General features: G+C 37.8%; 1 protein-coding gene and 1 non-coding gene across 2 annotated transcripts; one reads left to right on the top strand and one right to left on the bottom strand.

Moving 5' to 3' along the window:
* Window positions 1–960: 960 nt before the first annotated feature.
* On the bottom strand, window positions 961–1066 carry LOC125590961. The gene has a single exon (XR_007326958.1). It is a non-coding gene; the product is annotated as a small nucleolar RNA R71 (small nucleolar RNA).
* Window positions 1067–22099: 21033 nt separating this feature from the next.
* LOC106425654 (ethylene-responsive transcription factor ERF012) lies at window positions 22100–26166 on the top strand. The gene has a single exon (XM_048762744.1). It carries the CDS (start codon window positions 24748–24750, stop codon window positions 25417–25419), a length of 672 nt encoding a protein of 223 aa, XP_048618701.1. The 5' UTR covers window positions 22100–24747; the 3' UTR covers window positions 25420–26166.
* Window positions 26167–26888: the final 722 nt, after the last annotated feature.

Raw genomic sequence — 26888 nt, 5'->3', positions numbered from 1 at the left:
AATAAACTTGGTCACCAACAAATTTACTGCTTTAAAACCCATAAACCATTTAATCTAGATATATTTCAAGACCATAATCTATTCTGTAATCCTAGAGTCTTTGTGGATTCGGTCCCTAAGTACTACATCTGAACCTCTTATTTGAGAGAGTAATTCACTCCTTAGGGTAATTTGAGTGATATCAAATTTGGCGCCGTTGCCGGGGACTCTTTCTTATTACCATTAGATTACGTTTAGAATTTAATCTGGATTTTGTTACAAAATTTGCTAAAAAGTTTTCTCTCTTTTCCTGCTAATACAGGAGCTGCAAGATGGAAGACATGGATTTCGGCCAGACATCGATCGACGAAGAGATAGGCATATTGATCGACGGAGCGAGAGCAATATTGATTGACAAGTCGACAGAATTATCGGTCGACAACGCACATCAAACATTGATCGACAACACCCCGCCGGAAGCAGGTCAGTATTCTCTTACCAATGATGCTAATGAAAGAGTAGTCCTAGGAAAACCTAAATGTCAACTCAGCAACGCAAATAACCAAATTACAAGTGAACAGGAGACTAAAATCCCTGTTCAAATTAAATCTATCTCAGAAAGAGATAATGAATGGAAATTTCCTTTGCAAGACTATTTAAATCCTGGAAGGACCTATTCCAATAGGTCCGTAATTAAACTACCAAAAGATGATACCGAGAAATTTGGGATCAGTCCCGAATACTTAATCATGGTACGTCAAAACCCTTTCCGTGGGACCGTCTCAGAGCGACCACATGATCACATCGAATATCTAGAAGAATTGATAAATGACGAGTACAATCGCTGTAAACTCTTTCCTTTTTCCTTAGAAGGCGAAGTCAGAAAATGGCTAGACCAAATACCAACAGGATCTCTGACCTGTTGGAAGGAGATAAAGAGTGTTTTTATAAATCAATTTTTCGATGAGGCGCACTACTGGGATGCAAGGAGGAAAATCTCCACATTCCGTCAAAACCCACGGGAATCATTCAGAAATGCCTGGGAGAGATTCAAGAGCTACCAACTTGAATGCCCCCACCATGGCTATTCAGAGCCGCAACTCATTACCTTTTACAGAGGTGTTAACCTTCATTACCAGATCACACTCGACACATCCATTGAAGGGAACTTCAGTACCAGAAACCCTGAGGAGGCAAAGCGTTTGATCAAAAATATAGCTACGGGTAGAACCTACGAAATGATAGACGTAGAGTTAGGAAGAAAAGCTGACCCAGATGATGAGTCACCTTTACTCGAAATCAAAGAACATCTAGACTCGCCCCATCTTGCTCTTGAGGGACAGAACCAATTTGGGATTTACCGAATTGATGATGACACCTTATCTGAACTAGAACAGCAAATAGATTTCGGAGATAGCCATACCTTGAAAAATAATTACCCTAACTCCAATAGCTTTACCCAAAATTACGATGCTACTGTTGGATCACGCCAGGGAAGAGCGAAATCTAGGCTGGACCAAGCTTTCACGGGAAATCACAAGTTGGCTACTGACCTGAACGGAAAGATAGACTTAGTCTTCAGTCAGCTGATGAGGAAGTTTGACACTTTAAGTGTACAAATTAAGAGACTAGACAGTCAGGTCGCGGAAAATGCAACCGCCATCAAAAGAGAGACATGACGTATCCCTGGGCGGACTGACGCGAACCCAAAACGTCAAGTTAATGCCGTGTTATTGAGAAGCAAAAAACGCCTCATCCCGAGGGCAATAGAAATCAACAACACAGAGAAACATGCTGTGGTTGAGGAAACCGGTGAAAGTAGGTCATGCCCTATAGACCTCGATGATCCCAGTACCGAGTCATGAATACCTCGAGAAAGACATAAGCCCAACACTAAGGAAGAGGCCATCGAACTCGAGGAAGAAGAAGGAGAAATAGAAGAGGATGTCGAAATCGATCGACAAGGAAGAACAAATGTCGATCGACAAAACACAGTTAATATCGATCGACACTCTGAAAACAATGTCGATCGACTCCCGACTCCCACTGAACCTGCAATTGAAAGAGTGTATAGGACTCTACCACCCTTTTCTCCTAACCAGACGCAGACTAAGTGAGAGCTAGACAAAGCAATCTGCAAGAAAGCATTCGATAAGATCACGTTGGAAATGCCATTGAGTGACGCAATAAAAGTATCACCTTCGATAAAAAATACGTAAAAGATAAGGTATCCAACAGCTTTCCAGCCACTGAGCGCAGCGTCATGATGTTTTCTGAGGAAGTTAGTGCAATAATTCAAGGCGAGATCCCGATCAAGAGACCTGATCCGGGCAGTTTTGTTTTGGATTGCATTATATGATACAAAAATTTTCCTCGATCCCTTTGTGACCTAGGTTCCAGTGTGAACCTCATGCCACATTCTGTCGCAATATCCCTAAGATACGACAAGTTCAAACCTACCAAAATAACTTTGGTTATGGCCGATAGATCCGTTAGACTACCTGAGGGAGTGCTTGACGACGTGCCAATAAGGATTAATGGCTGTCACGTCCCAACGGATTTCGTAGTACTGAAATACCAAAATGAACCAAAGGACCCCTTTATTTTGGGTAGACCATTCCTAGCCACTGCTGGTGCGATAATCGATGTCAAGGAGCGTAGGATATGTCTGAACATTGGAAATATTCCAATGACTTTCAACATGGACAACCTGATGAGACGACCCTTGATCGATAAACAGACATCCTATGTGGACGACATCAGTGAATTGGCCGAAGGATCTTTTATAAACTCATGCTCAGACGATCCTTTGGAGGAAGTACTCACAACTGGTGAAGAGAAATCTTTCAGTATCGATAGTAGAGCTGAAGAATATACACGACTATTGGACGCAAGCATGGAAACAGCAAGCGTTATGACATAGAGGATGACGCTTCAGAAATCAACGCCGATCGATACTTACTAAACTCTGTCGATCGACAACCAACCTTCTCAAAGGAAGGGGAACCCGAAAAAGCACCGAAGATTGAGTTAAAACAGCTGCCCACTGGACTCAAATATGCCTTTCTCAATAAAGATTTATATCCAGTAATCGTGAACGCCAACCTCACAAACGGAGAACTTGCACTGTTATTAAATAAACTACGCAAGTACAGGAAGGCCATCGGGTACTCTCTCGAAGACATTCCTGGCATTTCTCCAGATCTGTGCATGCACCAGATTCACCTAGAAGACGGTTCGAAATCGTCAATAGAACACCAAAGGAGACTAAATCCGAACTTGAAGGAAGTGGTTAAAAAGGAAATAATCAAACTTCTGGATGCCGGAGTCATTTATCCGATTCCGGATAGCAATTGGGTTAGCCCCGTGCATGTTGTACCAAAAAAGGGTGGAATCACTGTGGTGAAGAATGACAAAGACGAACTCATTCCCACCCGAACCGTCACTGGACATCGAATGTGTGTCGATTATAGAAAGCTAAACGCTTCTACAAGAAAAGATCACTTCCCTTTACCTTTCATTGATCAAATGTTGGAAAGATTGGCAAATCACCAATACTATTGTTTTCTTGACGGATACTCTGGATTTTTTCAAATCCCTATACATCCTAACGATCAAGAAAAGACAACCTTTACATGCCCCTACGGAACATTCGCATACCGCAAAATGCCATTCGGTCTTTGTAATGCTCCTGCCACTTTCCAACGATGCATGATGTCGATCTTTACTGATATGATACAAGACTTCATGGAAGTCTTCATGGACGATTTCTCAGTATATGGATCCAGTTTCAAAAACTGTCTCGATAACCTATGTAAAGTTTTGGCAAGAAGCGAAGAAAAGAATATCGTTCTGAATTGGGAAAATGTCACTTTAAGGTTAACGATGGAATCGTCCTAGGACACAAAGTATCTGCTTCTGGTATAGAGGTAGATCGAGCGAAAATTGAGGTAATGACTGGCCTGCCAGCACCCACAAACGTAAAAGATGTGAGAAGTTTTCTCGGGCATGCCGGATTTTACAGGAGATTCATACAAGATTTTAGCAAAATCGCTAGACCTCTCACTTCCCTCCTCTGTAAAGAAGTTAAATTCGACTTCTCACCAGAATGCGTAAAGTCTTTCGAAGAAATAAAGAAAGCATTGATAACTGCCCCCATCGTACAAGCTCCAGAATGGAATCTTCCTTTCGAAATCATGTGTGATGCGAGCAATTTCGCTGTAGGAGCAGTTCTAGGCCAGAGGAAAGACAAAAAGCTGCATGCAGTTTATTATGCCAGTCGAACTCTCGACGAAGCACAAAGAAATTACGCAACAACAGAAAAAGAACTGCTAGCCATGGTTTATTCGTTCTAAAAATTCCGTTAATACCTGGTCGGTTCGCGAATCGTCGTCCACACCGACCATGCTGCAATTAAATACTTAATGCAAAATAAAGACGCAAAACCGGGACTTCTGCGATGGATCTTTCTACTCCAAGAATTCGACATCAAAATGAAAGATAAAAGAGGAGTAGAAAACGGAGTTGCAGACCATCATTCCCGGATAAGAATAGAAAACGACGTCCATATCGATGATTTATTACCAACTGAAAACGTTTACCAAATGGAGTCATTCATCGGGAATGTAAATCTCACTTCCGAGGACCTGTCGACAGACCTTGACGATTCGATGTCGATCGATTACGATAGTACCAAGTCGATCGATAACATCGATTGTATGTCGATCGACAATACAATTATTTTGAACAAAGAGACTAATCCCAAAACCCTCACCTTCGATATAAAGGTTAACGTCGCGCACAACAAGCTATGCCCTGGCCATGATTCCCCCGTGGATGAAAGTCTGCGTCAAGGAGTGCATGTGGTCGGACAAGGTTCAAATGACAGACCTTGGTACGCTGATATAGTAACCTATTTAGATGCCGACATAGAACCCGAAGAGTTGAGAGGATACATGAGAAATAAATTTTTAAGAGAAGTTAGGAGATATCGCTGGGACGAACCATATCTCTACAAACACTGCTCTGACGGGATGTATAGACGCTGCATCGCCGATACTGAAATACACGATATATTATTCCAATGCCATGGATCCGATTATGGTGGGCACTTTGCAACCTTTAAGACGGTATCAAAAATTCTCCAAGTAAGATTCTGGTGGCCAACAATGTTTCGCGATGCTCATGCATTCATAGTACAATGCGATAGATGTCAGCGAAGGGGAAAAATCAGTAAAAGACATGAAATAGAACATAAATCTATTCAGGAAGTAGAAGTCTTTGACTGTTGGGAAATATATTTCATGGGACCTTTCCCTTCTTCGTACGGAAATAAATACATATTAGTCGCTGTTGACTATGTGTCAAAATGGGTCAAAACGGTAGCTTCCCCCACAAACGACGCATCTGTAGTTATTAAGCTTTTCAAAAGCATTATCTTTCCGAGATTCAGAATACCCCGAATAGTCATACGTGACGGTGGTTCCCATTTCATCAACAAAGTTTTTGAAAGACTACTCCGTAAGAACGGAGTACACCATATAGTTGCTACACCCTACCACCCGCAGACGAGTGGGCAGGTAGAAGTCTCAAATCGACATATCAAAGAAATCTTAGAAAAGATTGTGGGCACATCGAGAAAAGATTGGTCTAGAAAACTGGATAATGCACTCTGGGCCTACCGGACTACCTTCAAAACCCCTTTAGGAACCACCCCATTTCATCTCTTGTATGGGAAATCATGTCACTTACCAGTCGAGCTGGATCACAAAGCAGCTTGGGCCATTAAGCTATTGAATTTCGACATCAAACCGGCTGCCGAAAGAAGGCTCATACAGCTTAACGAACTGGACGAGATTAGACATTTAGCCTATGAAAGTTCAAAAATATACAAAGAGAAAACCAAAGCATATCATGATAAAAAGATCATTTCCAGACACTACGAACCTAATTATCAAGTATTACTGTATAACTCTCGGCTAACGCTGTTTCCCGGAAAACTCAGATCTCGTTGGTCTGGTCCTTTTATTGTTGTGAATGCCAATCCTTATGGAGCCATTACGCTTACAAATAATAAAGGATATGAATTCACGGTAAATGGCCAACGAGTAAAGAATTATTGGGCTAAACCGCAAAATATCAAGCCCATTGACCTAGGCTCACTTCCCGATAATTAGAAAATTTGAATATCAAGTCAAGCTAAGGACTTAAAATAAGCGTTGAATGGGAGGCAACCCATTATTTTTAAATTTTAACTTTAGAATTTTTAGATTCTTTAGGATTTAAAAAAAAAAGAAAAAAAAAGAAGAACGAATTATCGAAACACAAGGCCTATGTCGATCGACAACGACAGTTCGTTATCGGTCGACATCAAATGAACAGACACGAGCTCACTTAAGTCGACACTTAAGTCGACATTTGCATAAACCCGAAAACCCTACGAAAAATTTCCCATCTCTTTTCTCTCTAGTTTTTCACCCAAATCAGACGATTCCTTCACTCACTCCGCTCGAAATTCACCCTTCTCTCCGTTTAGATCACTTAACTCACGCATCATCATGGTATGAACACTAAATTTTCTAATTTTTTGTTCTTCCTATGGTTGAAATAGAAATCGGATTTGAACTGAGATTTTTGAGTTCCAAGAAATCGATTCATTTTGAGGAACAATATAATCGATCGATTTAGGGGATTTTCTGTAATATGCAAATCGAATTGCATGATTTGGTTTTGTAGGTTTTCGCGAACAAGATATCGATCGATAACCATCGGTTTTATCGATCGATTTTCTTCACGTCATGTGGATCGACAACGAGGCACCTCTGTCGATCGACAACGACCACTTAACATACGAACCTCGTTAATCCTTTCTTGTTTGTGAACTTTGTTTACAGGCTGATGAGAGGAGAACAAAGAGGAGGTTCGACACCAACAGCCCAGCTCCTGTCCGTGACAGAGACCCCTGGCCGAGAATTCCCGAAGATGGACCTATTCCACTCTTTGAGACCTTTCCCGACACGCGAAAAGCGGCGAAGAGCTTAGAATGCCGCAACCATGCGATCCAGGACGCCTGGGACGACTACGATAGCATATTCTACATCGCGTGGTGGCAAGTTTCCATCGAACCAACAAGGTTCGTCGATCCAGACGTGGTCCAAGCTTTAGGCATCCGATCAGACCTCGAGGACTTGTTTGTCGAGTTGGGTATGGGGAACTTTGCTACTCACCCACAGGTTCTCTACCCGGAGTTGGTCCGTCAGTTCATGGCTACCGTGAACGTCTACTACGCCCACGAGAGAGCAAAGAAGGCTAGCGAGGGCGTCCTTACCTTCTTCATATGTGGCATTCGCTACAGAGTCCCTCTTTTGACTCTCTACACTATCTACGGGTTCGAGACCAAGCGCCAGCACGCCACCGTACCCGACTTCCCAGGGATAGGGACTTTCTGGAGCCTCATTGCTACCGTCTTCTTCGACCCCACCAAGACCATTCAGACGGACATTCGTCACCCGACTATGCGATACTTCATGAAGACCCTTGCCAACACCCTGTTTTGTAAGATGGAACCTAGTAAGGTTCGGGTCCAGGAGCTCACTCAGGTCTACTATGCAGTGAGGAGTTTGGTTCACATGGAGGGCATCGAGGAGCCCGAGGACGACGCATGGCCCAACCTTGGAGCCAAATTTACTGAGCATTTGACCAAACTCAAGATGAAGCCTTTCCAGTCAACGAGAAGGAAGAGGGAGACGGTTGGGAGCCTACTCACTCCAATCTTCGTCCATTGCGGAGTCCCCCTAGACGACGCCGATATGGACGATCGGATCCTCTACATGGACACGGCACATCTCACGAGCGCACAGTGGCTCAAGGACGACCGCGACTGGTCCTTCAAAGTTGGGGACGACATACGTTTGGTGAGGCTTCCACTTCGGTCACTTACGGACTTCTCCCATGGCCTTAGCAGCATTCAGTTCCGACCTGACCCTCGCCTAATCCGAGCCCCAGTAGCCCACCCGCGCCTCTACACGGTCCAGCGCAATGTAGGACCCCTGCCGCATCAGCCTGAGGACGCACTACCGTCCCATGCAAGACATGTCTACACGTCCTGAGGGAGACTTCCAGTGCGTTGTAGTCGATATTCTCACTGCCATCTGGGCTAGAGTGTCGAGATGTCGCTGTTCGAGCAGGAGGAGTGTGCGAGCCAGCTCACCGTCAGCAGCTGGACCGTCCCGCCAGCGCAGAGGCACCTCCAGTGACGAGACCACTGATGAGGACTAGTCCTCATATCTCTATCCCTATCTACTTATGTTTTTCCTTATTTTCGAACTTTTAGGATTTACTTTCGAACTTATTATTCTATGTTATCACTTGAGTTTCCTTATTTCGCTAATTTTTCATGTGTTTGGATTGTCTAACAGAGCTAACCTAGCTGACTGATGCTAATTATATGATGAGTTAGACACATGGATACGTTGCAGCTAGCGCAGACATTTTGTGTCTCTGCACTGTCGAGCGATAACAAGAAGGTTATGTCGATCGACAGCGACGCACTTTTATCGATCGATTATGAGGTGTACATATCGATCGATTCCCGAGACAAAGGGTAACAAATTCTTTTCTCTTGTCTAACATCTAACCAATATTTATAATTTTCTAACCAACCAATCTTAGACTAATTATCACCGGGGACAATGAAATTTAAGTCTCGGGGAGGTATTTACTGATATCAGTTTGGTTTATGATTTCTAAAAAAATATATAATAAAAACAATATTTTAAAAAGAAAAATGTTTTATCGAGTCAAGAAGGGGATAATGATCTTATTATATTTTTGCTTGTTATCTAACCATTTTATTAGCACCATTTTAAACTTTCTGATTGCACATAGTACTAAAGATACTAAATTGGATCAACATGTCCACTGTCCACACTTGCTGAGATTGTTTGAAGAAACCAAAGCTGAGCTCCAACACTAAACTTGACGCAACTGCTTGTCTTGGGGCTTGGTATACATGGGATCAGATTCTTCAAACAAGTTTGGAAGGTAAAGCCTTGTGTAGATAGATTAATCACCCTTTCTCTCTCTATTTTCAAAAATTAAAAAAAAAATTAGATCTATTAGAGATTTATGAGGTGGAATCCGAACAGGACTTGGTGGCTACAACCATTAAGGTTTGCTTCATAAGGATTCCAACAAAAAAGAATTTGAACGGAACTTGGTGGCGGCAATCTTCAAGGCTCGATTCATATGAATTTTTGGATATATGTCAAAAAGAAGTGAACAGGACTTGGTGGCAATCACCATTAAGTCTTGATTCATGGAAGTCTGTCCAATCTAAGTCAATAATTTTGCCAATAAAAGCAGATTTTGACTAAGAGAGAAAATTATTAGAGAGAGAGGATAGGAACTAATGTTTACCTGCAGGTCCAGATACTTGTTTGAAAATCCTTGCATCCAGTGATCGATACCCCAAAGGTAAACCCTACACTTTTATTTATGCAAAGAAATAAGGTTGGTAGAGGGGAATGTCGGACAAGGTTTGTTTAAGTTGCTGGCTACATTAATTTGGTTGCTAAACTAGGATATGGTATAAAGTGTTTTTGTGACTAGGATCTTTTAGATATGGATTGCAATATTAAAAGAGATGATGATTATGAGTTTTAAATCATGTGAGTTCCTGATGTTTTCAAACCTCTTTCATAGAGACTGCTCTGTTGTGTTTTGCTTGACGACAAGCAAAAGAATAAGTCTAGGGGAGTTGATAGACCATGGATTTTACCCGTTTTTAACCATGGTTTATAAGTGTTTTAAGATATATTTATTATTATATAGAGTCTATTTAGAGTATTTACAGGTCCAGGTACCATTTGCAAGGAAATGATGTATTTGGAGCTATTTAGAGATCTTTTGAGCTTCGCTGGAAGCAAGAGATGGTCGACGGTCGCAGCTCAATATCGACAGATAGTCACCACCAAATATCGATCGATGTCAAGTCCCTTGTATCGATCGATTATGAAGCCATCTGAGAGTTAATGACAAATTAGAAGATTTCAAGTTTCACAAAAGTCTCAATAATTACATCATTAGTCCCTGGCCGCCTGTTAGGCTATTTATTAGGGCTTTGTATTGTTTTAGAAAAAGGAGACTTGCCTAGAGACCTTTTTAGACCTAGTTTGGAGGAGGCAAGAAGCCACCATTGAAATATGAGAGCTTAGGATTGGAGATATAGATCATCTACTGCAAAACAGAGAAGATCTTGAACTCCCTTGCTTTCATTATTTCTGTTACTTTTGCTATTTTGTTTATTTAAGTATTATTCAGACCATCATAACCATGTGTTCCATGAATATGTCTGAGTAGTCTTTACTGTTAGATTTAGGTTTCTCAAAATAGGTTGATAAATGTAATACTGACACAACAATTGTTAGGATGTTTAGAAATATAGTTCAATCATCTAGTTATGCATTAAAGCTAAGTTTAGGATTGATCACCCTTTAAACTTAGATCCTATGATTAATTGGGATCAAGCCATTGTTTGACCCAATACCTGAAAATAACTAGAATGATCTAACTGACTAGATACAAACGAGAGTTGGTCAAGTGAGTTAGAGAATACAAATCAAACCCGTCCGTAAAGCTTTTTTGGAAGAAGTATAAATCGACGCAGTGATATCCCTGTCGATCGATATTTTGAAAGGTGTATCGATCGATACGCCCATTGGATTATCTATCGACTCTTTCTCAGGACCAAAATAACGAGAGTTGAGGTCCGAGATCCAGATTAGATAATTAATAGATTATACCATAGTTTGAATTCAAGAACAATTAATATTAATAAACTCCTAATTTCCCATATTAAGTATTATTTATCATACTTGAGAATACACATGAATCTAGCTACTTCAACCAACTGTTAACAAACTCATAACAATCAATCGAGCAATAAACTTGCTCACCAACCAATTTACTGCTTTAAAACCCATAAACCATTTAATCTTGATTTATTTCAAGACCATAATCTATTGTGTAATCCTAGATTCTCTGTGGATTCGATCCCTAAGTACTACATCTGAACCTCTTATTTGAGAGAGTAATTCGCTCCTTAAGGTAATTTGAGTGATATCAACTTACCTGATATTTGCTCATGAAGTGAGTTACATATAAAAATCAATGGACAAGTTTCCGTTCCGATATTCAGATTGTCATCAGAACAAAAGTCGGTGTTGTTCAACTGGGTGGCATCAGAAGTGAATTTCCCCGATGGGTATGTTTCAAATCTCTCTAGAGGTGTTGAAAAGGTCAAAAGTTATCTGGGATGAAGAGTCATGATTTTCATGTCTTTATGCAACGACTACTTCCCTTTGCATTAGCGGAGCTACTTCTAACAAAATTACATGAAGCACTTGCAGGTAATATAGTACGCATTAATTTCTTTATTGCTCTATAATATGCACAAATAAATAATATGACTACTAATGTGTTTAATTGTTTTTAGAATATTCAAAGCATTGGAGCATTTTTCAGGGACCTGAGCACACACACTCTTAAAGAGGATGTCGTAGGACAACTTCATGAGAACATTCTCATCTTATTGTGCAACTTAGAGAAGATATTTCCTCCGGCATTTTTTGACGTCATGGAGCATCTAGTTGTCCACCTCCCGTATGAGGCATTGCTTCTTGGACCTGTACATTATGGATGGATGTATCAGTATGAGCGGGCAACGAAATATTTGAAGGGAAAAGCAAAAAACCTCGCCAAAGTTGAAGGTTCTATAATTGCTGGAAGTTTGATAGAAGAAACATCTCACTTCACATCGTACTACTTTGCACCAAAAGTAAGTACCCGGAAAATAGCTCCAAGAAGATATGATGATGGTGGTGTCGCGCCAACATATGCAGTTGATGTTGTTCCAAATATCTTTAGCCAGATTGGGCGATTCAGTGAGAAATTGAATGAGGTTTGGTCGTCGAGTGATGAAGACGCCCATAGTGCACACACTTATATTCTACTCAATTGCCATGATCCATTGATGCATTATTTTGAAAGGTAATATATCTGGAAACTTTTAAACACATATATGTATAAATTATATAATTTTCAAATGATTAATTAATAGAAAATGTGATTTTACGGCATATTTGTTACTCAAGTCGAAGAAACAATCACAGGTATATCCACAAGTGAGGTAGACAGAAGGAAAAATCAACACTTTATTAAGTGGTTGAAGGGTCAGGTATTAACCCAACTTTGTAAGTTGGCATACATATCATGTATTCGCCGTTAGTATGTTTAATTTCAACGTTCTCTTTATTTTTACAGGTTGATTATGACGATCAAGATTACCACATGGTTTCACGAATTAGTTCAAACTTCAGTTGCAAAGGTCACCACATCACCGATGTATTTCACACGAGGCTTTACTTTCCATACATATGAGTATGGTAGACAGCGGGCGACAAGTAATTATGGAATATGTGAGAAAGGAACAGATTTCTACGGAATCTTGCAAGAGTTTATTGAAGTGGAATTCATAGGGTTATTGAAGCTGAAAAGCGTCCTCTTCAAATTTGATTGGTTCGACCCCGTCGTCAATAGGGGTGTTCGGTTTAACAAATTCAGTGTAGATGATGTCAATGGTGGACGAAGGTACAACAAGTTCGAGCCTTTCATATTAGCTTCAAAAGCAGACCAAGTTAGCTTCCTTCCATACCCTCGGATGAGAGAATCGGGAATAAATTGGTTAGCCGTTATCAAAGTTACACCTCGTGGATGAATAATCGGTGGAGAAGAACAACGTTTGCAAGAAGAACACATCAATGAAGTTGACGAACCTGAACAACAAACTGATGACATCCTTCTCTTGATCCACATAATCATGTTACGAAGATCTTTCCGACGATACAACAGACGAAGCTGTTGAATACGAGTTTAATGAAAATGATGATGTTTCTAGTGATGACGAGAATGTCAATGACGTATCCAAATGATGATGTAATTTTTTTTAATAAGATTTACTTTCAGACTTAATGCATGTGTTTAGTTTATTTAATCATGAAAACTAAATTATATAATTTGATTTTGTGTAAGGCAATTGGGGGTTTGGGGTTTGGAAAGAAGAGATTGAGATTATAAGTTAAGGAACTTGGGGTTTGGGGTTTTGGGTTATAGGGATTTACATATTTTCCTTGTAAACTCTTCTTAAAAAAACACGGGCCATGTTATTTTCTCGTAAATTAACGAGGTTTTTACGACGAAATTTAAAAACACTTCGTCGTAAACTACTCTTAATAAGAAAACGCGCGCCTTGCTACTTCCTCGTTAAAAAAACACGGGCCTTGTTATTTCCTCGTAAATTAATGAGGTCTTTTCGACGAAATTTAAAAACACTTCGTCGTAAACTACTTGTAATAAGAAAACGCGGGCCTTGCTACTTTTTCGTAAAAAAACACGGGTCTTGTTATTTCCTCGTAAATTAACGAGTTGTTTGCGACAAAATTTAAAAACACTTTGTCGTACACTTTTTGTAATAAGAAAAAACCGGCCTTGTTATTTTCTCGTAAATTTATGTGTACTTTAGGACGAAAATTAAAAATGCATGTGTTTAGTTTGTTTAATCATGAAAATTAAATTATATAATATTATTTTGTGTAAGGCAATTGGGGGTTTCGGGTTTCGGGTTTTAGGGATTTAAATATGTTCCTCGTAAAAGAAAACACGGGACTTGTTACTTCCTCGTAAAAAATAAACACGGGCCTTGTTATTTCCTCGTAAATTTACGTGGTCTTTACGATGAAAATTAAAGATGAAAAAGTGGGCCTTGTTACTTCCTCGATATTTCACGAGGATTTTACGACGAAATATAATTTCCTATATATACCCGAACCATCTCACTTCTCATTTTGTAGTCACTTCCTCTCCTCCTCCTAGCAAGGTACTCATCTCTACTTCCTCTCTAGTTTAGCGTAGGTGGTTAGTTTAGGGTAATTAGTGTTGATTAGGTGGTTAGTGTAGTGAATTTGTAGATCGGTTTATGGAATTTGTTGATAATATAAGATGATGATTTTTAAATTTTAATTAATAATCTATTTATATATTCTCTTTTCAGATGGTTAATAATGAAAAAAAAAAAATCAGATGGTTAGAAAGAACAAGTTTACATCGCATTACAGAGAGATGTTTGGTAAGCCTGGTAGTCGTACATGTGCATCGTCTTCTTCAGCTCCTAGTTCTTCGGTTCCAGAGACTGTCCCCGACTCTCAGTCTTCTCCGAGAGTCTCTCAGTCGCCTCCTTTTGGTGCACCACCGGTTCCTCCGTATGTTGCACCACCGGTTCCTCGGTTTGATGTACCATCCTCCGATGGCGGCTGGGATTCATCCCGGTTTGAAAGTGCCGCTGAGTGCTCCTTATGCTATGTACACTGTCGAGGATCTTCTCGCTCAGCCAGGCAGAGAAGGTTTACCAGTCTTAGACCCCGACCGACCGGACGGAACTTTGTGGTATGTTATATTTTTATTGTGCAATTATTTTATAACAATAATAAATAATTTAAATACTTTTAATTTGTTTTTTTGCTCGGAACATAACCGAGATGATCAAAGGCTACTTCTCCGACGCTCATCCGAACTGGAAATCGACGCCGTACCACGTCAGAAAGACGTGGTTCAAAATGCTCGCTGTAAATTACTATTAATTAATTATATAGACTTTATTTTTTATTATTACAAATTTTATTATTATTAAACTAATTATTAATCTAATTTTTTCTGTTACAGCAAAAATATCATTGGTCCATAGGGGTGAACGAGAGGGTGAAGAAAGCATTTGTCGGGAAGGCGAAAGGTCGATTGTTGGACACAGTATCCAACTAGAAGGATGATTGGATCATGAAGGGTTATGAGCAGAGAAAACGCGCTGAGCTCACCAAGGATGTGTGAGATGGCCTCATCCGTTATTGGAACCTGTCATCATCCATTAAAGTCCCAAACAGTTGCTCCGCCTCCCGTCTGACGAAAGATGAGCACCGCAACGGACCGATGCTTCACTCTACGGGTCAAAAACCCCACGCCGGTGTTCGTTTGGAAATGGTAAATATTTTAATTAATTAATTTTAAAAAAAATATAATCTAACTTTCTTAAATGTTTTTAGGTCAAAGAGACGGGAGTTCTCCCGTCTCTTAAGGATCTTTCCGAGAGAACCCACAAGAACAAGACTGGGCAATTTGTAGATACTAGGTCCGAACAAATCTACAACAAAGTGGTTGCTCGATTGAAGACCGCCAAACCCAACTGACCCAGCAGTCCCCCGAAAGAAATACCGGTCACATATCCACACCTAAAGTGGATCAGATTTTCGAGGAGATAAAAAAATTTAAATTTTTTATTATTATTATTCATTTAATCTAATTTTTATCACTAACATTAATCATTTTTTAAGGTTGTCCCTAAGAAAAAGGGACATACGTTTGGGATTGATTCCGTCAACGATGTCCGAAGAGCGACATCGTCTTATGGTCAGAGACGGGATGATGAAATCACTCAGTTACGTTCCGAGTTGGACTCGACGTGGTCTGCGTTCACAGCTCATATGAGTTCAGTCGACGGCTTTCTAGATGATCTAGCGGCTAGAAATCCTCAATTTGAGACCATATTGGCGGAGATGCGGAGACAAAATCCCATTCCAGAACCACCCCGCACACAGGGTCTCGAACCAGGAGATGCAGAACAACAACCCTTAGTTTTTTTTTTATTGTATTATAAATTTGAAACTTAAATATTTATAAAATATTTTCGTATTAATTTATTATTTACATTTTTGATAATTTTGAAATAAATTAAAAAATATTTTTGATTATATTTTTTTGTAAGAAATAAAGAGTCAAAGCAAATTTGTAGCTAAATTATGTCTAATTAACGAGGAAATTGAAAGATTGTTAGCGAGGAATTTACTACAAAAGACATGCAGATTCGTCGTAAAGATTACATGTAAAGAACGACGAAATCAAGCATTTACTTTACGAGGAAAAGTTTTACTTGTACTTTACGAAGAAATAGTTTACTTGTACTTTACGAGGAAAATGTTTACATGGCTTTTGGGAGGAAATAGTTTACGTGGCTTTTACGACGAAATTATTGATACTACTTTACGACGAAACCTTTCCTCGTAACTTTACGACGAATTAGCGAGGATATATACGTTACGACGAACGCTTCACGAAGAAATGGCTTTCATAGTTATTTCGTCGTAAACTCTATTTTACGACGAAATAACCACGAAAACCGTCGTTTTCTTGTGGTGAGGTGAAAAATGGTATCTTGGTGAATGGAAAAAAACTAATATACTCTATAAATTAACTGGTACCGTTATTAGGCATGAGACGGATCGGGTATCCGGGCAATTTTAAGGTATCCGGATCCTTATCCGGCGGATCCATAATTTTACTATCCTTATCCGGATCTGGGGTTCTCGGATATCCGGATGTCGGATATCCTTCTAAAAATTATAATATCCGGCGGATATCCGGATCCGGATTTGGATTCTTAAAATAAATAAATAAAATATTAATATAAAAAATATTAACAATAATATTTTAAAATAAAAATATATATAATGTTTTTAATTATTTCTATGTATAATATTAAAAATTTTACATGAAATATATATATACTATTATAAAAATGAAAATATATGAAATAAAATTAATTTTTATATATAGATATTACTATTTTTGAAATAGATATTTATAAAACTTACGGATCCGGATATCCAGACTAAAAAAATCAAGATATCCGGATCCAACATTTTACTATCCGGATCCGATTCGGCCCCTCCGGATATCCGGATTTTTGGATCGGATCTGGATCGAATCTCGGATCGAATCCGGATCTAGGATAAAAGTCTCATGCCTAACCGTTATGACTGCAAGGACTTTACGAGATCAAATACATACAGTCTTAACCGCAACCTCAATAAGTATATATATTTATATTATTTATGTATACGACGTTATACAGCATGTCAAGGAAACTTCGAGGAAGACGCGGTTCTAGTTAAAGTTTTTTCTTATTAGTATTAAATATGTATTTATAATGGATCCAATCCAATGAACTAGTTTCAACGAACTAGTTTCAACTACCAAGTCCTTTTTATGTATTACATCTATGATGTAGTTAGTTTTAGTAAAGTTGAAACTGATGTGGGGATATAAAACAGGATAGAGACCACATACATATGTCTTCTATGCAGAAAATAACTCATACATACCTGCAGTGCCGGCTCAATATTGTTAAACCCTAGGACAAATTTTTTTTTTCCTTTAAGATTTATAAATTTATATGCAGATAATGTTTAAAATATTTTTAATATTTAATCAGTAATATTTTGTATATGTGTGATGAAAATAAAACTATATACATTTCAAATAATTTTGGACCCTTTTCAAATTTATTTATTATATTTATAATTTTTTATATATATATAAAAATAGATTTATAAAAACTTTGGATCCCTTAATTGCTATTATACGGGGAGACACGGGCTTAGGTCCGGGGTGGTCGCACCGCTTGTCCCCCTTGTGAGCTGGCCCTGCATACCTGCTCTCTCTAGCAAAAATAAGTGTTATATTGTAACTAATCTGAAGATCGTATTAATAAAGCATAAAATGATTGGGATGCATTGGAAACCCATTTACGAATTTTATGAGCCCGCTAAATAGTCCTAGGTTCATTTTAAAAATTGTAATTTGTGCTGATTAGTAGGCAGGCCCAGTTATTGTCAAATATAACGTTTTTCACATTTTTCTTAACGTACGATTAATTATATATTAAATAAATAATTCTATAACTAATGATTCAACCGTTTTATGAGAGTACACGTCTACTGTACAACCTAGAACCGTCCTATGAGATCCATGTTTGATGGTACGCATTGCACCATGCTGAAAATCTCTTGTAATTTTTTTCTTCCATAATCTGCATAATTTGCATTTTCTGGAGTTTCTGGGGTTTGAACCCTAGACCTCCCGGTGTAGGATCATTAATGAACTTTTAGTTAAACCGAATTTTCACACGTTTTTCCAATCATGTTTAGAATTTTTTTTCAATTTTCATTTTAATAAATATATTTTCAGCTGCTTCTTTAGGTTTATATTTGAATTTGACAAATCTGATACCCTATTCATATCAAATAATTTTGGGTCCTATTTAAATTTATTTATCATATTTTAATTTTTTTATATAAAAATATAGATTTATAAGAAAAATTAGACCCATTAACTATTAATATACGGGGGACACGGGCTTGGACCCGAGGCGGTCGCACCACTTGTCTCCCTATTCAGCCCGCCCTGCATGGTTAACCAAAAATGATTATTATATTAGTGGTAAGTGCATATATATATATGTACCAAAATGTTTGGTCTCCCTCATTAGTCCAAGAATAATCAAAATAACAATTAAGCTTTGGCCCAAAAAGCCCAAGAAGAAGAGGTACATAGAAGAAATTGTAGATATGATCAAGAGAGTATTCTAGAACTAATTTCACTAGTACAAATAGAGGTGCTTGATTCAAGCAAAAAAAGACAAAACATTAAAGATAAATACATTTCGGAAGAGTTCCAAGAGAATTTAAGAAAAATCTCTAAATACAAGCTTTAGTAGAAAATCTCTTTCCCAAAACAAGAAGGCTATCTTTAACATTAGCTGTCCACTTTCCATCTTAACCTCTTGAAGAAAACATTATTCGGTTATTTTTTCCAACATCTGGCCTCATATACTTTTATCTTTGAAGAAGCGAAGATGGAGGCTACCGTTACCTTTGAATGTGACATGTTCAAACTCACGACAGACAACTTCTTTTATTGGAAACCGACGATGGAAGATCACCTTTATTGCAAGGATTTGCATGAGCCCATCATCATGAAAGATAAGCCGGAGGGAAAGGATGACAAAGCATAGGAGATTTTTAGTATTAAGGCGGTTCCTGTGATCCGTAAGTACGCCGACCGATCCCTCTTTGAACATGTCGCTACCTACACAAATACTTTTGAATTATGGACAAAACTTGAATCTATGATTCAAAAGGAAACGCCTCGTAACAAAGCTCTTCTTGTTCGACAGTTTGTAAAGTTGGAGTACAAGGATGAACAGAGCATGATGGAGAACTTGAACAATTTCAAGCGGCTCGGAAATCAGCTAAACAAAGTTGGTATGAAGGTTGAACATGAAATGCAAGCCCTTTTACTCATCAGTTCACTTCCAGAGAGTTGGGATACGCTAGTTGTCACTCTAAGCAATTCAGCACCGGAGGGAAAGCTTACCATGGATACCGTCAGTGATAGCCTTCTAAATGAAGAAGGTCGGAGGAAGGAGCGAGGTTCGATTTCTTACTCAGAAGCTAAATGAAGAAGAGACTCGTGTACACAACAGAAGCAGAAGACGAGACCAATCCTGAAGAAGATCCAAGTCATTTCCGAGAGTTACCTGCAACTATTGTGGCAAGCCGGGCCACATGAAGTCGGAGTGTCGGTTTTTCAAGAAAGACCAATAAGACGGTAATCAATTTGCGCTTCAATTTGCTCTCCAGTTAAATATGGAGGAGGAGTGTCTCTCACAACCCTTTTATGCCTAAACGATGTCTTGTTTCTTTGGTACGAATGGTTGATGGAAATAAATCGACGGTGACAATCAAACCAACTTGTCTTCCTACCATTCTTCAATTGACACACATTTGTCATTCCATTACAATATGGACAAGATAATCTCTCATGTGTAGTCCATCCAGACAACATCCCATAAGCAGGAAAGTCACTTATGGTCCACAAAAGTATCGCTCGCATCGTAAAATTCGTTTTCGTTAAGCAATCATACGTCCTCACCCCTGTTGACCACAAATCTTTCAATTCTTTTATCAGTGGTTGTAGAAAAACATCCAGAGACTTTTTTGGATGTTTTGGACCATGTATTAATATGGTCAAGAATAGAAACTCATGTTGCATGCACATCTCCGGTGGAAGGTTGTATGGCGTAAGAAAGACTGGCCACAATGAATATTGTCTCCCTGACATTCCAAATGGACTAAATCCATCTGTGCATAATCCAAGATACACATTTCAGCTATTGCTAGTGAAATCTGGATGTACTTTGTTAAAATGTTTCCAAGCTATTGCATCTGATGGATGAGTCATCTCACCATCCGTCTGAGTATGCTCGGCATGCCATCTCATCCCTCTAGCAGTCTGCTCAGATTGGTACAATCTTTTCAATATATCTGTAATTGGTAGGTACCACATCCTTTGGTACGGTACCCTATTACGTCATCGTCCTTGCGGTTTGAATCGTGGCTTCTTGCAGAATCGACATTCTTCTAACTTCTCATCATCTCCCCAGTAGATCATGCAATTGTAAATGCAAACGTCTATTATCTCCGAAGGCAACCCAAGACTATAAACCAGTTTCTGAATCCCATAATAAGAATCAACAGACACATTGTATTCCGGTAAATACTCTTTAAACAAGTCTGCCCTTGCATCCATGCAACTTTCAGGTAGATTGTGATCAGTTTTAATATTCATCATTCTATCAGCCAACGACAATTTAGAGAGACATTCTCTACAACCACTGTAAATTGGCTGATTCGCATCATCTAACATTTCATAAAAAAAATTTGCATCTATGTTAGGTTCTTCAACTTCATCATAAAACTGCAAATGCATCAGTTACTATATCATGAACCCTATCATAATCTATCATCTGCTCCTCCTGATGGTAACGATGTTCATTATGCAAATGATCAACCGGTTCATCCTGAAAATTGCTATTACTACTACTAGCTTCATTCACATAATTATAACATTATCCATGTTGAAACCAGATATAGTAACGTGGCGTGAAACCTCTATATATTAAATGCTTCCATACATTTTCACGAGTTGTCAATTTTGAATTGTTGCATTTTCGACAAGAACAAAACATATTACCGCTTTCCTAGACGAGCGGTGTAGAATCGGTTTGATGCATAAATGTCTCCAGCCCTTCGAGATATTCTTTTGTCACTCTCCCGTTAGCATCTCTGTGTGTATACATCCATCTCCACAACTCGAAAATATTCCTATCACCCGACATTTTTTTTTTCTTTCACGTTTTTAGTTTTTTTTCTTTGTGGTGTGTTTCAAATGAAACACAAAGGACATATTTATAGGAAATTTTCGAAATTGGTAGGTGAAATTTTACTAGGAATTTACGAGGAAATATAGTTAGCTAACTGAAACAAAAAACGTGTTTACAACTAAAAAGTTGGTGCACTCGAGATATCAACTCTAAATAAATGTAAAACATTTCGTCGTAAATTCCTTGTTATATCTACGTCTAATTTACGACGAAACCTTGTTTCCTCGTAAAAGCACGTTAAATTGCGTCGTTTTTACGACAAAACTTTATTGTTATTATTTTACGACGAAATTACGTCGATTTGTTTTTTCCGCGTAAGAAAACGACGAAATTTTACGAAAATTTATTTTTCTCGTTATTTTTCGTCGTTAAAATTGTGTGTTTCTCGTAGTGCCTATGTTTGGTCGTTATTACGGTTTTGTGGAGCATTCATTTCAAACGATTGGTTATGATTTATTTGTGTGAAACCTTACATATTTCTAAGTTTGCCACAGCAAAATGGTTGATATATATATATACATCGTTTCTTAGTGATGGGACGATCTGTAGCAAATTGGAAACTGTAAACGAGTGATTTTTTTAGCCATGCGACTTCGGTTTTCCGAAATCGAACCGAACCGAACCGTTGGTTTTTGGTTAACCGAAGTTTTTTAAAAAAATTCCGAAATAAACCGAATGAAATTTCGGTTCGGTTCGGTTCGGTTATCGGTTTATTTCGGTTTTCAATTTTATTTCCGAAAATAACCGAATTTTTAAATTTTCGGTTAATTTTGGTATAATTTTTCCAAAATATTCGGATATTTTCGGTTAAATTCGGTTATTTCGTTTAAATTCGGTTATTTTTGGGTTATTCGGTTATTTTCGGTTCGGGTTTTTGGTTATTTTCGGTTTTTAAATTTTTTTTTTTTTGAAAATCAAAAACCAAACCGAACCGAACCGAAAACCAAATTAATTTTCAAAACCATACCGAATTGACCCGAATTGAAAACCGAACCGAACCGAAAACCGAAAAAAAACCGGTTCGGTCCGGTTCGGCCCATTCGGTTCGGACAAATCCCAGGCGTAGATTTTTTCATTGGAAAATTTATCATTGTTTGCAATTCCGTATGTATCATATAATCTAAGGACATGTTATATTGTGATTCTGACATCGTCACTTGTTTTTTCTTTTAAGATAGAAATTTTTCTTTTGATATAAAAATATATTTCAAAAGCAATCCGGAATTAAGATATCATTTGTTTTCTAAACTCATAACTCATAACTCATAACTCAAACAATGTTTTTTAAAGATGTGAGTGTGACGATAGACAACGCGGTTTGGATTTGGGTAACGAGTAGCAAAAAGACTGAGTGAGAACAGCTGTAATCTTTTATCAATTTCTGAGCATCATCACCATCTCTCACACTCTTCTGACTTCACTCTTCGCTATTTTGGCTCCTCCTTTTCATTTCTTATCATTTTATGGTTATCAAATGTATATCTGTTGTTTACGCGTAAGTTGTAACAAAGTCACAAGCCATGGTAGTAAAAAATGTTATTCAATACCAAGTTGTCATGCAAACTTAAAAACATTCCTACTTTGGACTTTGATACTTTTTAATAACAAAATCTTCCTTAAACTTATTGAATCTCTTGTTTATTAACATTGTAACGTTTGCAAAAAGAGGATCTCCGAAACAAATCTTCTTAACCACGTAGGGTAATATACTCACAGTTTGAAGAGCAATCATCATTTAGGGCCTTTTGTGTATCCTACACGTCAATCACTTGGTTATTCCGGTCAAAATTATCTATCCATCACCAACTTTAGAGTGTAATCCGTGGATGAAATGTTTTATTTTTAGTCTTTTATCTGTTTTGGAAAGATCTGAACCCATTATCAAAAGCTTAGACAAGGTCGTATCATCTAGTAAAATAATTAAGTAAAATATACTCTCTTCTCTTCTGTTCCTAAATATTGGATATGTTCCTAAATATAAGATGTTTAAGAAAAAACATACATATTAAGAAAATTATTTTTTTGTCTAGAAAGTATCATTAAAACTATAAAATAATTGTTTTCAACCAATTACAAAATAGATTATTAAGGGGATGATTGGTAGTTGCTGTAGATGCTCTCCACAGCCCTATTTATTTCTACAGCACCAAATTCAGGGCAATCAAACTTTAAATTTTTTTTTGAAACCACAGCTCTTGAAATAACCTACAGCTGTACAAGTCCTCTGCAGAGCCAAATATCCAAAGCAATTTTTTAGTGCTTTCCATAAAATTCTACAGCACTAAAATCTAAAGCCACAGCAAAAAATCTACAAATTTTTTTATACAGTAAAAATTTTAAAGCTACAACCGTTACCAATCGGATCCTAAATATGATTGGTTACACAGTTTTTAATAAAATAAAAATTACCTAGAAAATTGAAAAACATTATATATATTGGAATATCAAATTTTTTTGGAACGTCTTATATTTAGGAACAGAGAGAGATTTTACTATGCAAGAAATAACATTTATTATGTGCACGTTGGGAGATTTTACTGTCAATTTTCTTTTTTTTTTTAAAACAAGCGTGTGATACGGTAATCAGGGAGAGTAACTAAAGATTAAATGCAATAGTTGAATCGTTTGAGAATAAAACATAGAGCAATGCGGTCTCTTTCTTGGAAAGATTGCATATGACTTAACGCGTTAAAACGTAGCTGTAATGTGTAATCTCCTGACATAAGTATAGTCAATACTACTAGTATTAAAGAAAAATATTGCATTTCAGAATCACCCCTCGTTTTGCTCATCAAGTGGCTTCCGTACGGTTATTAACTATTATACGCTCCTAAGCAACTATTCCTAACAATATTGACTCTAAATAGGTAATTTACATTTTTAACAAATGTCAATTCTGACGGTAACAATACAAATCGGTATCTTTGGTATATATAACCAATTGACAGATGTCTACGTGATGGCATATAACTGATAGTGATTGGTATCTTTATATATACATATTTTTCTCTAAATTCCAAGATGATTTGTTAATTATATTTTAATTTAACATTCGAATTTTTAATAAGAAGATGCAGAACTAGAAAAAGGTTAAAAGAAGGCCATGTTCAGGTTCATTCTTCGAACCCTAGTGCAGTGCGAAGCCTTAACATGCATCACATATATAATGAATCCAAATTCGAATTAATAATAAGATCCCAAAAATATAATTTCATTTTATTTATAAATGAGAAAGGAACAAGTTTGTCTTAATGTTAATGAACAATTTGCTAATTGCTATGATAAAAAGAAAAATGCTACATTTAACAATTTGCTATGAGAAGAAAAACACCTGTCATGCATGCACCACCAGTGTCACATTTATATGCATGAAACCGTACCATATTACATTTGACTCTATTTTTTAGATTTATGTCTATAAATAATATTTCATTCTTCGTCTCCCATATCATCTCTCAATATAATACCTCACATTAACACTTATCCAAAAATAGCTATACATAACAACACAAAACTCAAGAACAATATCTTCATCACTTGATCAATACATCGTTGTCCAACCAGTCTAAGTAACCTACGGGCTACGGCAACAACATTACACCATGGTGAAACAAGAACCTAAGATCCAAACCAGCTCCAAGAAGGACATGTCTTTGACTTCACCATCTCATTCTTCATCTTCGTCTTCGTGTAAGAGCAAGAAGAATAAGATTAAGAAGTACAAAGGAGTGAGGATGAGAAGTTGGGGATCATGGGTGTCTGAGATTAGGGCACCAAACCAAAAGACAAGGCTTTGGCTAGGCTCTTACTCAACAGCTAAGGTAGCAGCTAGGGCTTACGATGTTGCACTTTTGTGTCTCAAAGGCCCTCAAGCCAATCTCAACTTCCCCACTTCTTATTCTTCTTCTCATTTTCTATTAGACGAAAGTACCATTTTGTCCCCGAAATCTATCAAAAGAATTGCGGCTCAAGCTGCCAACAACTCATTTGACCTTTTTTCCCCTTGTATTTCGTCAGCCGTCTCGTCACCGCCCGATCATGATCAGCAGCATGATGATGATGGCATGCAGTCTTTGATAGGGCCTTTGGTGGACTGTCATGTGTCTTTGATGGATACATCATCATCATGGTATGATGGTGAACATCATGAAATGTTATTCTTCGGTGATGGAGCTCCGTTTGATTACTACCCTGAACTGAATTCGACTATGAATATGGTCAATGATCAGTACTTCTACGAAGATGCTGATATTCCGCTTTGGAGTTTCAGTTGATCCGACGGTCAGACTATATATATTTTTATCATTTTTAAATTCTTTTGATGTATTAGTTAGTTTACCCTTGTGTAGTTATACTTTTTCAAATTCTTTGTTGCTTGGAGAGAATTGACGATGGATAGATATCTATTTATAAGAAAGACAATTCCCTTTAACGCGTGGGATATAAAAAACACAAACCTAACCTAAATAGAAACTTTATTTTTCTATTTTTAGATTCTCTTATTACGTTTATCTTAACATATTAAACATCTAATAATATGTTACGTTTCCACAAGCTTGGAATTATCCAACGAGATTCCTCTGAATATAAGTACACTATTCATAATAATATTTAATCAAACAACTAAATATATAATTAGTAAGAGAGACATCGATCCAGAAAAAGTTGCTCACGTTTAACTAGCATTAATTAGTTATTGCGTTAAAATAAAATATAATGATCTTATTATGTTAAGAATTTTATAATTATTAACTGTTTCTTGTTACTAATGATTGTTAATTATATACGTCATTAGGTTTACCGCTTGGCCAAATCAGAATTTCAAAGCAAAGGTAAATTTTGTGCTGGATCGCAAAATTCAGGTCGATACTCGGCCCATATCATATACACGTGAACCAGTTGAAAAATGAAACAAAATCTGATTTATTTCATAAACATACGGCAAATCCATATACAATACAACACATTATATTCTTTATTGTTATTACCATTGATTTAAAAGGAAAATTCACATGAAAATGTCAAAAAGTGACAGAAATGGCATCTTGTTCAAGTGATTTTCCTAGGCACCTTTTGTTTCAATCTGTTCCAGAGACTTTGATTCTCCAGGTGGGAGAACAAACCGCATCAAAAGAGATCTGGAACGCCATCAAGTCGCGACACCTAGGAGCTGATCGTGTAAGGGAGGCGAGACTTCAGACGTTGATGACGGAGTTTGATAGGTTGAAGATGGATGATAACGATACGGTCGATGACTTCGCGGGGAAGATATCGGGCCTATCATCCAAAGCAACCTCTTTGGGAGAAAACATAGAAGAATCCAAATGGTCAAGAAGTTCTTGAAGGGTCTTCCGAGACACAAGTATATCCAGATCGTAGCATCACTTGAGCAAGTCCTAGATCTCAACTCGACGGGGTTTGAAGACATAGTTGGAAGGCTTAAGGCGTACGAGGAGCGTGTAGGAGAAGAAACTCAAAAAGAAGACCAAGGGAAGCTGATGTTTTCAAACAATGAAGAGCATAGTCAGAGGGGCTATGAGAATCCCCGTGGTAGAGGAAGAGGAAGGAACTGTAGAGGCAAAGGTCGAGGTAGGTCGCACAACCAAAACTGTGCGTCACACACCGAAGATAACAACTCGAAGAAGAATCGTTCAAAGCTGATATGTTGGAGATGTGACAAGTCTGGTCACTACGCAACTGTCTGTCTAGAGAAGACAAAGAAGAATCAAGAAACCAACGTAAA

The sequence above is a fragment of the Brassica napus genome, chromosome C7 (assembly GCF_020379485.1).
Source record: "Brassica napus cultivar Da-Ae chromosome C7, Da-Ae, whole genome shotgun sequence".
NCBI classification, from domain to species: Eukaryota; Viridiplantae; Streptophyta; class Magnoliopsida; order Brassicales; family Brassicaceae; genus Brassica; species Brassica napus.
The sequence above is the reverse complement of the archived record's forward strand: the minus strand, read 5'-3'. Positions and strand labels throughout refer to the sequence as shown.

What these genes read in the sequence shown, in the direction of transcription:
- LOC106425654 (XM_048762744.1), top strand. Translation starts at nt 24,748, where the DNA reads ATGGTGAAACAAGAACCTAAGATCCAAACCAGCTCCAAGAAGGACATG.